At 39.0% G+C, this 11976-nt stretch overlaps 1 protein-coding gene across 1 annotated transcript; it reads right to left on the bottom strand.

The window, feature by feature from the left end:
* Positions 1-758: 758 nt before the first annotated feature.
* LOC101473174 (protein NLRC3-like) lies at positions 759-11791 on the bottom strand. Its single transcript, XM_076880741.1, has 11 exons — positions 11745-11791; positions 10754-10891; positions 10573-10671; positions 7761-7842; positions 7375-7594; positions 5273-7103; positions 4156-4329; positions 3762-3935; positions 2255-2410; positions 1804-1850; positions 759-1641 (listed from the first exon to the last, which is right to left on the bottom strand). Exons 2-11 carry the CDS (start codon positions 10840-10842, stop codon positions 1097-1099), a joined length of 3417 nt encoding a protein of 1138 aa, XP_076736856.1. The 5' UTR covers positions 10843-10891; positions 11745-11791; the 3' UTR covers positions 759-1096.
* Positions 11792-11976: the final 185 nt, after the last annotated feature.

Below are 11976 nucleotides of genomic sequence, written 5' to 3'. Positions count from 1 at the left end.
GGAGCTTCACATGGAGAGGATCATCTGACAGCAAGTCCAGGAAAGTGAAGTGAAACTTTACAAAGAAAGAAAACACAGTGAAGAGCTTAGGGAGAAATTGTGAAAGAGGAAAATCAGGAACTGATCAGTTTGAAATGTTTGAGGTTTTACAGAAATCTGCATTTCTGTACTGTTATTGTTTGTACTGAACACATCCTCCAGAAATGTTCTATTTAAATTGTGGTGTGACAGGATACATGATGTTTGCCATTTGACAAAAAAATTTGCCATGTTTTTTTTATTCTTTATGTTTTGGTGTCTGACTGTGATATTTTTACCTGCAGTTCGTCTCTGTGACCACACGAAGAAAATAAACACAGTTTTTCCCTGCTGACGTCAGTATTTCTATCAGTTTAATATCTGCGTTTACGTACTGCAACATTACCCCACTGAAGAACACTAGTGTTGAAACACTGCAGTAAATGTGTCATAAAGACAGTATATTGTATTTGAGTTGTAGTTACTGACAATGACCAGTGGAGGGCAGTGAATGGTCCATTTCAACCTCATAAATATGAGGCTGTTGGTATCAGTGTTGTTGATGAGCCATCAGTACAATTATAACACAATATTAATATAAAATAATTTGATAATTTAAACACCCATGAAAGAATGAGTAAAGCAACATCATGTAGTTTGTTCATTTATTCATTTGTTTAGTTTTAATAACACAAAGAAAGCTCCCTGACAAAATGGGAACATGTAAACAAAAAGACAGAACAACAACATGTAGGTCCTGGAATAATCGTAGCTTCCATCTTTAAAGGACTGAAGGGGAAGATGTTTACAAGGAAAGGAAAGAGCAGTTTATTAATCTTTTATTGGTGGAGTACCCTCCAGGTCATTGTGAAAATTAAATCCTGTTGAATTGTACTGTATTTCTTTTACTTGACAGCCAGTTATTAACTATACACAGACTTTGATCTAACTGTTGTGCTACATTAAAATATATTGCACTAAATTATAATGAATGTGGAATTTTATGATATTCTGGACTTTTCTTGCTGTATTTTCTCTTGCTGGATGTTTAATTTGAATTGAATACCCCTACCTCATCCTAAACTGTACACAAATTCACTGAGGAAGTAGGAAACAAGACTGTAAATCCAGGATAAAGAGGTTCAGTGAATGTGGTGTTGAAGGTGTGGAGGTGGATCAGAGTGTCAGAGGAGACTCTGTAGAAGGACAGAGTGCCAGCAGGACAGTCCACATACACTGCTACTCTGTTAGAGACAGAGGAGGACGAGGAGGAGGAGGAGATGGATGTTTTTTTATTATTGTGCCAGACAAAATAACAACCATCATCTGAACAGCTCAGACTCCAGGACTGATCATTCTCTCCAAACACACAGTGTTCTCTGTCTCCTCTCCTGTTGATTGCTCTGTAACTTACTGATATGTTAACTCCTCCTCTACACTCAACCTCCCAGTAACAACGACCAGTCAGACCATCTCTGCACAGTAGCTGAGGCCAATAATCAAATCTGTCAGGATGATCAGGATATGGCTGACCTTCCACCACACGTGTCACCTTCCTGTTGTCTTCAGACAGTTTGAGGTTTGTGTGCACTGTGTTTGTGTCGATTTCGAGTTGACAGGAATCTGACGGCGAGAACAAACACATCCAGCTGCAGTTATTGATCTGTCATGTGTTCATTGACACTTTGATGATGACTCCTGACATTAGAGATGTCATGTGAGAGTTTGAACATGGTTGAATGTGTGCCGCTTTGTTTTCATGAATCACATTAAAAACACACTTACACTTCCTCAGACCCGGTCTCAACCATCGGACTCCAGCAGGCTCCACCCTGAAAGGAGGAGGGGGTTCAGACCAGCACAGTCTCTTTCAGCATGCACACATGGACATTACATTGCTCTCATACACATATTGTTAAGTTTTTATTTTAAATTTTTAAAGTGCATTATTTAGTTCATTTAAATCAAACTGAGGTTCATTTTCTCCTTTGGAACAGTCAAACATTTTGACACATTTAAAGAAAATGTGTCTAAAGTCCCTTCCTGTGGTTGTCATGTAAGTATCTTCAATCAGACCGTTATGTTTTTTTTTTTTTGCTTTTATTACTTTTAAAAAATATATATAACCTAGTCAAATAAGTTTAGATATTGCATAAGTAATCATAAGTAATCATTTCAACCTGACATTTTGGTATATTTTATTACTGATTAAATGAATCAAGAGGCCTCTCCCTACCTGAGAATTTCCAGTCTTAGCTGCTCTAATAGTTTTACTCCTGCCTCTTCTGGATGATTGTAAGTCAAGTCAAGCTCTCTCAGATGGGAGTGGTTGGCCTTCACAGCTGATACCAGAGAGGTACAACCATATTTTGTGATCAGGCATCCTGTCAGCCTGAAAAAACAACATGTGACAGATACTGTTAGAAAACAGCATGGCAGCTAAATACAAAGTGTATTCTTTATATGGCACTGTTAGGAGAAACAAAGTCGCTTTGATCTAAAATCTAACGCCACCAAGAGCCAGATCATTTGATGGTCACGAAAATGATCAATCTAAGGAGAACTGAATTCCAAGAAAACCCCAAAAATCTACTAAAAAAAAGCAACATGCTAGTCCATTTTGTTGAAATTTCATTGCAGTAACTCAAAATGGTACTCTGTAGTGTGCGTTTGAGAGCATGTCTGACAATATCAGGTTTTAGATATTTGTTCAGGGGGATCTCCTCCCAGATCTGGACAAGGGTGTCACTGAGCTCCTGGTCAGTTTGAGGTGTAACCTAGTGACGTCGGAGGACCAAAACATAATTTCCCAGAGGTGGTTTATTGAATTTAGACCATACACCAAGAGAACCTAGTGTAGTGTCTGACAGTGGGTCCAAGTGGGTTCATTCTGATACCCAGTGCAAGTCATGGTGTCTTGCTTGTAGAGGTCCTTGGATCCCTCAGTGAGATATCACTGACACACCACCAAAATGATCATGCTGAATGATGTTACATGCATAATGTTCTCTGTCATTTCTACAGACCCCTTTCATGTATTTTACACTTGCATAGGGAGAACTTGCCCAATCTACAAATACCAATCGGGCTTCTCATGCACACTTTGTAGGTTCCAATTTGTTAAGCTCATTTATAGCAAAGCAGCTGAAATTGATTAACAACCCCCTCTGCTACTTAACTGACCTGGATTCTGCTGTACTCGAGCAGTGAGTTGCTATGAGCCAGAGAACTGATCAGTATTAACTAGTTCATTTAGTAGGTCTGAAAGCAAATGGTACTTAGATAAAAGAGGTCAGTTTGATTTGGTGAGAAGGCAGTTTCCAGAATATTTAGGACACTTCTCAGTGTGCAAGGGACAAGCTACAAACCAGAACAGCTCTTCAGTCTCTCTTCCTATCCTCAAGAAGTACTGACTGAACTCAGGGGAATTGAATCCAGAGAACAATCCAACAGGAGTTGGTAAGAGTGGGTTCGGCTGGCTTAGAGTTGGTTCCAGTTGATTCAGAGTAGTCTAAACAGTTTAAGTACGGAGCTAATCTGTAGATAGGAGAAAAGTGTCTGCCAGAGGACTCCAGGAAACATGCCTGCCACTGAAAAACATTGGTTGATACCACTCATATTCACACTCACACAGGCAGGGTAGAGAAAAGTTAGAGCAATAAGGAAGAGAGAGAAAGAGAGGAGGGGGCTGTACCTGGAGGACAGGGTAACCATGAGAAGTTGTACATTTTAAAATCGCTGACCTGAGTGTTTCCAGTTTACAGTGTGGATTATCCAGTCCAGAAGACAATATGGTCATTCCAGAGTCCTTAAGGTCATTGTCACTCAGGTCCAGCTCTCTCAGAATAGAGTATGAAGCGCTGAGAACTGAGGACAGAATTTCACAGCTTCTCTTTGAGAGGTTACAGTTGCTCAATCTGATTGGAGAGTAATGAAAAAGAAAACAAACATAAACCGTCTTACCTGAATTCTTGAAAATACATAATCTATGGACATTATCATCCCTCTTGCATGCACATGTAAAAAACAAAATATGTGAATCTAAATATGCCATTGTAAAATCGAAATTATTATTTATGGAAGGGAAATTCAAACATTTGGCTGATAGGCACATAGATCTGACAAATATGATCTGACCTGAGTGTTTCCAGTTTACTGTATGGAATTTCCAATCCAGCCAACAGCAGCTTCAATCCTGAATCCTGCAGTTTATTGTTACCCATGTCTAGAGATCTCAGTCCACAGTCTTCTAATTTTAGAGAAGAGGATAGAGCTTCACAGCTTCTATGTGACAGATTGCAGCTACTGAGCCTGAAGAGACAACAATAATAAAATAGACCAAGTCATTGCAGTTCAATTCAGCTTTATTTATATAACAGCAAATCACAACAGCAATTGCTACTTTTATATTATAAGGCGAAGACCCTACAATAACACGGATAAAACAGAGAAAACCCCAACAATCATATGACTGTCTGATGCTTTCTCGTTAAAATGCTCATTTTAACGAGAGTGGTAAGGAAAAACTTCCTCTTTTCTATGTTTTTTTTTAAAAGGAAAAAATCCCTTTTAACAGGAAGAAACCTCAGGGAGAACCAGCTAGAGATTGATAATAACAAATTATTAAATGCAGAGTGGTGTATAAACACATGGTACGTGAAAAGGGTTGAAAGAAGGAGAAACACTCAGTGCATCATGGGAATCCCCTGCAAGCCTAGACCTATTGCAGTGTAACTAAGGGAGGACTCAGGGTCACGTGATCCAGCCCTAATTATATCCTTTGTCAAAAAGGAAAGTCTTAAACCTAATCTTAGAAGTAGAGATAGTGAACTATTTCTACTTCCAAACTGTTAGCTGGTTCCACAGAAGAGGGGCCTGAAATCTAAAGGCTCTGCCTCCCATTTTACTTTTAAACACTTTTTACACAAGTAAGCCTGCAGTCTGAGAGCAAAGAGCTCTAATGGGGTGATATGGTACTATTAAGAGATGGGCCTTAATTATACAAGACCTTGTATGTGATTATAAAGATTTTAAATTTGATTCTGGATTCACCAGAGAGCCAATGAAGAGACTCCAATATCGGAGAAACATGCTCTCTCTTTCTAGTCCCTGTTAGTACCCCTACTGCATTTTGGATCAACTGAAGGCTTTTCAGGGAATTTATAAGCAAACCTGATAATAACAAATACAATTTTGTGTTCTGTTAAAGACAGGCATGTGTTTAAAAATAATTGATGATTTCATGATAACTTACAGAGCGTTTTTGGAGGCTTTGACCACTGGCAGCAGCTGCAGAAGAGCCTCCTCTGAATCAGAGTATTTCTTCAGGTCAAACACATCCATATCTTTTTTGGATGACAGTAAGATGAAAACCAGAGCTGACCACTGAGCAGGAGACAGTTTATCAGTGGAGATACTTCCTGAACTCAGGGACTGTTTGATTTCCTCCACTAGAGAACGATCATTCAGTTCATTAAGACAGTGGAACAGGTTGATGCTTTTCTCTGTAGATAGATTCTCATTGAGTTTTTTCTTGATATATGTTTTCTGGTTGAACTGTGAACTACTTCTAAGCCGTGTAAGCAGGGATGCTAGTAGAGTCTGATTGGTCTGTGAACTTCTTTCGGTCGTTGTCAGCAGGCCTCGTAGGAGGGTCTGATTGGTCGGCATTGAAAGACCCAAAAGGAATCGGAGGAACAAGTCCAGGTGTCCATTTGGACTCTCTAAGGCCTTATCCACAGCACTCTGGTAGAAATGTGTTTTATCAGACCTACTGGAGATTGTTTGTGCTTCTTCCAGCAAATTGACATCAGAGTTGATGAAGGTCAGACTGACATGAAGAGCAGCCAGAAACTCCTGAACACTCAGATGGACAAAGCAGAACACCTTGTCCTGGTACAGCCCTCTCTCCTCTCTAAAGATCTGTGTGAACACTCCTGAGTACACTGAGGCTGCTCTGATATCGATGCCACACTCTGTCAGGTCTGATTCATAGAAGATCAGGTTTCCTTTCTGCAGCTGATGAAAAGCCAGTTTTCCCAGAGACTCAACCATCTTCCTGCTCTCTGGACTCCAGTGTGGATCTGTCTCAGCTCCTTCATCATACTTGACCTTCTTCACTTTGGCCTGAACCACCAGGAAGTGGATGTACATCTCAGTCAGGGTGTTGGGTAGCTTTCTCACCTCTGTGGTTCTCAACATTTCCTCCAGTACTGTAGCAGTGATCCAGCAGAAGACTGGGATGTGGCACATGATGTGGAGGCTTCGTGATGTCTTGATGTGAGAGATGATCCTGCTTCCCTGCTTCTCATCTCTGAATCTCTTCCTGAAGTACTCCTCCTTCTGTGGGTCAGTGAACCCTCTGATCTCCGTCACCATGTCAACACACTGAGGAGGGATCTGATTGGCTGCTGCAGGTCGTGTTGTTATCCAGAGATGAGCAGAGGGAAGCAGGTTCCCTCTGATGAGATTTGTGAGCAGGACATCCACTGATGTGGACACTGCAACATCAGTCAGAATCATATTGTTGTTGAAATCCAGAGGAAGTCGACACTCATCCAGACCATCAAGAATGAACATAACCTGGAAGTCTTCAAATCTGCAGATTCCTGAGTCTTTAGTTGTGGTTATAAAGTGATGAACAAGTTCCACCAAGCTGAATTTTTTATCTTTCAACACATTCAGCTCTCTGAAAGTGAATGGAAATATAAACTGGATGTCCTGGTTCGCTTTGTCTTCAGTCCAGTCCAGAATGATTTTCTGAGTTAAAATTGTTTTCCCAATGCCAGCCACTCCCTTTGTCAGCACTATTCTGTTTGTTTGATCTCTTCCACTTGAGGCATTAAAGAATTCTCCATGTTTGATTGTTCTTTCTGGTCTGTCTGGTTTCCTGGATGCTGTTTCAATCTGTCTAACCTCATGTTCATCATTGACCTCTGCGGTCCCTCCCTCTGTGATGTAGAGCTCTGTGTAGATCTGATTTAGACGGGTTGGGTTTCCTGCTTTAGCGATCCCCTCAAATACACACTGGAACTTCTTCTTCAGCAAAGTTTTAAGATCATGTGTACAAATTGGAGCAGACATTTCTGAAAACACATAAGAAATAACTTAAGTTATTGTACAGCAAAGAGGAAGTGATGAATATACTAGCCATCAAACACCTGGGTAGTAGACAGATGTGTCATTACTGAACTTATGCACAAGCTTCATTTGTGTCTTCAGCTTCCAGAATCCAACCTGCAACCTTTCACTTACTAAGTAAATGTATAAAACACTACACTAGGGAATTATTCTCTTGAACTATTAGAAAATTTCTAATTTTTCCAGCAGATAAGATCTTTAGAGAAATACTCTTACTGCTCTGCAGTTGGTCAGCCAGCTCTTCCTGCTTCATTGTCCTCAGGAAGTGTAGTGCGATCTTTAGGAAGGGTTCTCTGCTTCTCTGCTGTTCATTCACTCCAAACACGTTCTCATCCTTTTTCTGACGCTCAAATGGTTCCATGTAGTCTGGAACCAGAACTCTTTGGATCGTCTTCAGCTCATTCTTCACAAAAGTGATAATGTTTTCCTCCAGTAGCTGGAACAGAATACTCTATGATTCACCTGATCATACTGAAATCCCGGAGCCAAAAATTGGATCAATGTTAGACACACTGTCCTTACACTAGTCTAAAAGGTGCAGCATAGAGATCACTGTGAACAAAATAGAAAATAGCAAAAGTAGTTTTTGCACATGTACTGACCATAAATATTGAGTTAAGTTTTATGTGGTGATGCTGCTGGCCAGACTGATCAGTGGAAACCTTTGAGCTCTCCTTGTTCACCCTGTGGAGAAATCATGAAGACTTGGCTCATGTTATGGCTCTCCACAAAAAAAAACAGGAATAAATTAAAACTACAAGAAGCGATGAAACTGACTGTGCCCATTAGATTGTGTATAAGAAAACCAACTACATCTTATTTTGCTGTGTATTGTCTGGATCCAAAATTTTAAATTTCATATGTGATTTTATCAGTTAATATTGATTTCCCGGTGCCTGGAAGTAACATTAAGCATTAGCTGATATTGGCTTGTAGATGTCTCTGGAAACAGAATACCATCTTATATGTTAAATTTGGGATAGACTGGACAAAGTACATTTAAAATATGACAGTTTAATCTCCCCTGGCAAATGATCAAAGTTTGACAATCCGTTGTGGACGGATTCTTTGAAAACTCAAAAGCTTTACAATTTAGCATCACCAAAGCCTTTAGATTAGGCTTGTTTATTCATTCCAATTTCGAGGAGAAGTTTGATAAATACAAGACCAGAAAATGGCAAAAATTGAACCAAAACTTGCATCTTAGATTGAAAATGACTGACTTCCTGTTATGTTTAGAATAGCTGTGAATAGATTAACTAATTAAAATTAACTAATTAATCTCACAATTTTCTGTAATTAATTGCGATTAATCACAATTACTTGATCAATAGCCTGGCTGCAATTACACTTTTTCAACTTTATATTTAAGCTTGTAACTGACATTTATGCAATATAAAGAAGTAAATGGAGAATAAACACAAAGAATGTATGCTGCAATTCAAAGAGAATTTAAACAGTTTTCTTCTGTCTTTTAGCACAGTTTCTCTCCTGTGAAATACAACTTTTTAAAAAACCTATATAGTAATAGTATACACTAATATATAATATATATTATATATTATATATATATATATATATAATATATATAATATATATTAGTGCTCTCAAACAATCACAGTTTTTAATCAGATTTATCACAGGGTTACTGTGGATTAATTTTGATTAATCACAATTAAATCTCATTCATTTTTAATCTATATTAATTGCATTTCATTTTCCATGAGCAAAAAAAGCACCATCCCCAGCTAAGGTATGCTTCGCGTCAATGGGATATTTTAAGCTGGAAGTGCTTCGGTGAAAAGATAATTCCTTCCAGCACTATGTGCATAATACTTTATGTTGGTCGACTCTTCCGTCTGGTTATTTTTTTAATACTCAAATTTCCCATCGAGAGGGCCAGTGTGTGTTTATCATCTTCCATATTGAGTTGATTGGTTCAGCTGCCCGTCACTACCAGATCAACTGCCCATTCGCACATGTACAAAGGTAACTCTACGCGGGCAAACTGTCTGAAATGCGTTGACAGAAAAATTACAGGGATTTTAAGGCATTCTACACTCCAGATGCGTTAATAGCATTAAATTTTTTTATCGCGTTAATCGTGATGACAGCTTAATCTGCGTTAATGCGTTAATTTTGACTGCACTAGTTTAGAGTATTGATCAAAAAGGGTTTTTTTTTCTTGAGCTATTACATCAGGCTATCAAATTTCATATATGCAGATGAAACAGTTTCGTAGATGCCTCATTGAGATTCTGTAGGTGGTGCTGTAAACCCAATTTAGCATCTCCACCATTAGGACCAATTATCACAAAAGCTTCATCATGACAGAGGTTTTAAGTTATGATTTTTTAAAGCTTTCTTAACTTCTTAACAAAAACTTCCTGTTTCATTAGGGAGTCATTATGCCACCAGAGCAATGAAAAGTTTTAACTTTCATCATTAATTTATTTAGACCACTATTGGGGTGGTTGTGATCAACTTGTGACAACCTCCCCTAAATATTCCTAGCACTCTAACTATCGATCAGTATTGGCCAGTGTTGGGGAGTAACGGAATACATGCACCGCCGCTACGTATTTAAAATACAAAATATGAGTAATTGTATTCTGTTACAGTTACCGTTACTTTGTTGAAATAAATGGATTACACGGCAGTCTTTTCCTGTTTCATATATTAGGCTATGCTCTCTCTATTTTTGGTAATTCCACCCTGGTGGAAACCTAAACAAAATGCGCATTAAGAGGCTCTAATGCCTGTGTCCCTATTTCGCGGCCCATGTTACCTCTACTTGCAGCCTGCATAGTGACGTGAAGAAATACTAAAAATACTACTAATAAACGGAGCACATGCAGTGTGACCTTTGCAATGTCAGTGCTTGGGCCTTGATGACACATAAGTATCCTGTTTATCTTGCTATCATGTCAAAATGTGAGGCTGCTTTGGGGCTTGATGTCTATTTCTTCTCTAGTTCTTGTGTTGACACTTTTAGAAGATGAACCAGGTAAGAAAATACACACTTTATGTATTTAAAAAAATGTGATAAGGACAGCTCACATTAAATCTGCCCACACAGAGACTTGAGCCAAAGGTCCATGAAGTGATGTGTGGAAATGAGCACTGAGTCATATCATTGTGGTAGTAAAGGTTTAGTTGTCCTGATGATGCCATTGAGAACCACCAACAGAGTCTAGAGCTGTTTGAAGACTTCATCTCAGTTTGGTTTATTGACAAATACCTCATACATCATAAAGCTTTCACATGCTTCCCATGCCATGTTTCTGGAAAAAAAAAACCCTCACTCAAGACTTCATACTACATTTGATTATAGATACGTGAAAAGCTGATCTGGCATTAACCCTTTTTGAAAGTTTACTGAAAAAAATAAACATATATACAGATATAGATTACCTTTCCACAGCAGAGCATTGTCCTTTAAAATCAGCACCAATACTCTTTGACCAGTCACTCTTTAAGGACACACAGCTGGGTTCAGGTCCAGGTTGGTTCCTGTGAATAATGATGAAGAGTGATGTGAGCGCTGAGCTGTGACATGGAAAAAGTCATGGACAGTTAGAGATGGTTATCTCACCTCTGAGCTTTGGTCTGGCTCTCATGTTCCCCACACAGAGTGGTTTTAGAGGGAGGGACTCCCTCCTCTCTGTCCTCACACTGATCCATGCTGCTGAATTCACATCCACATCAGCTCACACACACTTTCTACCTTCACCTGCAGAGGAAACACTAATCATTCATGTGCACATCAACTGAAATTCTCCCTCTGCATTGTATGTTGTCCAAACACTGAGATGAACCAGAAAACCAGCAGTGTCAGCTGAATGCAGTCAGACAGCAGTGTGAGGCAGAGGAAGCTGCCATCAGCTGCTCTACTTCTACTATCAGTCCACTAGATGGCGCCATGAAGCACACGCGATGCTTTCACTGACACACAGATTCACTGTGACTGGAAGTTTTATTCAATTAATGTTCAGTTAAAAACAGAAACAAACAAACACATGACATCAGATCTCTGCCTCAGATTCTCTTCTTAATAAGAAAAATGACTTTTCACTCACTAAAACTCAACTAACAAAAGAAAAGCAACCTGTTGTTTTAGTTTGTTTTGTGAACCTTTAATTTTTGTTTCCAGAGATATTTCATCAAAAGGAAACATACACCGAACATAGCTTGATGATGCACATTAACTATAGAGGGAAATAATCCTCATAGAGGTCACAAATTTGTATCATATGATTTACAAGCCTGAACTATTCAAAAATTCATACACAGATTTTTTTTGTGATTTTAACACAACATGTCCATGCACACTGCAATTTCAACATTAGATACTGAAGGCTACATTAAGAACTGGACTCAGTACTGCTAATACACACACACACACACACACACACACACACACACACACACACACACACACACACACACACACACACACACAGACACATTTTTAAGGTTAACCTATCTGATATCTGATAATTTTGATAATATCTGATTATTTTCACTTTCAAAAAGATTCTCAAACCTATAATGTTAGCAAGGAAAACATTACAGGCTTCCGTTACCTTAACACAGAGCTTCACATGAAGAAAATCATCTGGGACACCAAGTTCAGGAACGTGAAGTGAAACTTTTAAAAGGAAGGAAATGCTTTCTGTAAAGTTCTAAATGAGCAACATCCGAAGCCCACTCACATGCCCTCTGTACTGGAATCAGAATCTGGAGATGAGGGGGATGACCCACTGACGTACTTTACCAACTATCCAGTTATTCAGCCAGTGCGATGGATTCACTCTT

This window comes from Maylandia zebra, linkage group LG23, assembly GCF_041146795.1.
Source record: "Maylandia zebra isolate NMK-2024a linkage group LG23, Mzebra_GT3a, whole genome shotgun sequence".
In the NCBI taxonomy this organism is placed as follows: domain Eukaryota; kingdom Metazoa; phylum Chordata; class Actinopteri; order Cichliformes; family Cichlidae; genus Maylandia; species Maylandia zebra.
This window is presented reverse-complemented; position numbering and strand designations above follow the sequence as displayed.

Excerpts from the sequence above, each read along its gene's own strand:
- LOC101473174 (XM_076880741.1), bottom strand. The coding sequence starts at position 10,842 with ATGGATCAGTGTGAGGACAGAGAGGAGGGAGTCCCTCCCTCTAAAACC. Across the intron at positions 7,843-10,572 it reads CAATGCTCTGCTGTGGAAAG|GGTGAACAAGGAGAGCTCAA; the intron begins GTAATCTATATC and ends ATTTCTCCACAG. Across the intron at positions 7,104-7,374 it reads GGCTGACCAACTGCAGAGCA|AAATGTCTGCTCCAATTTGT; the intron begins GTAAGAGTATTT and ends ATGTGTTTTCAG.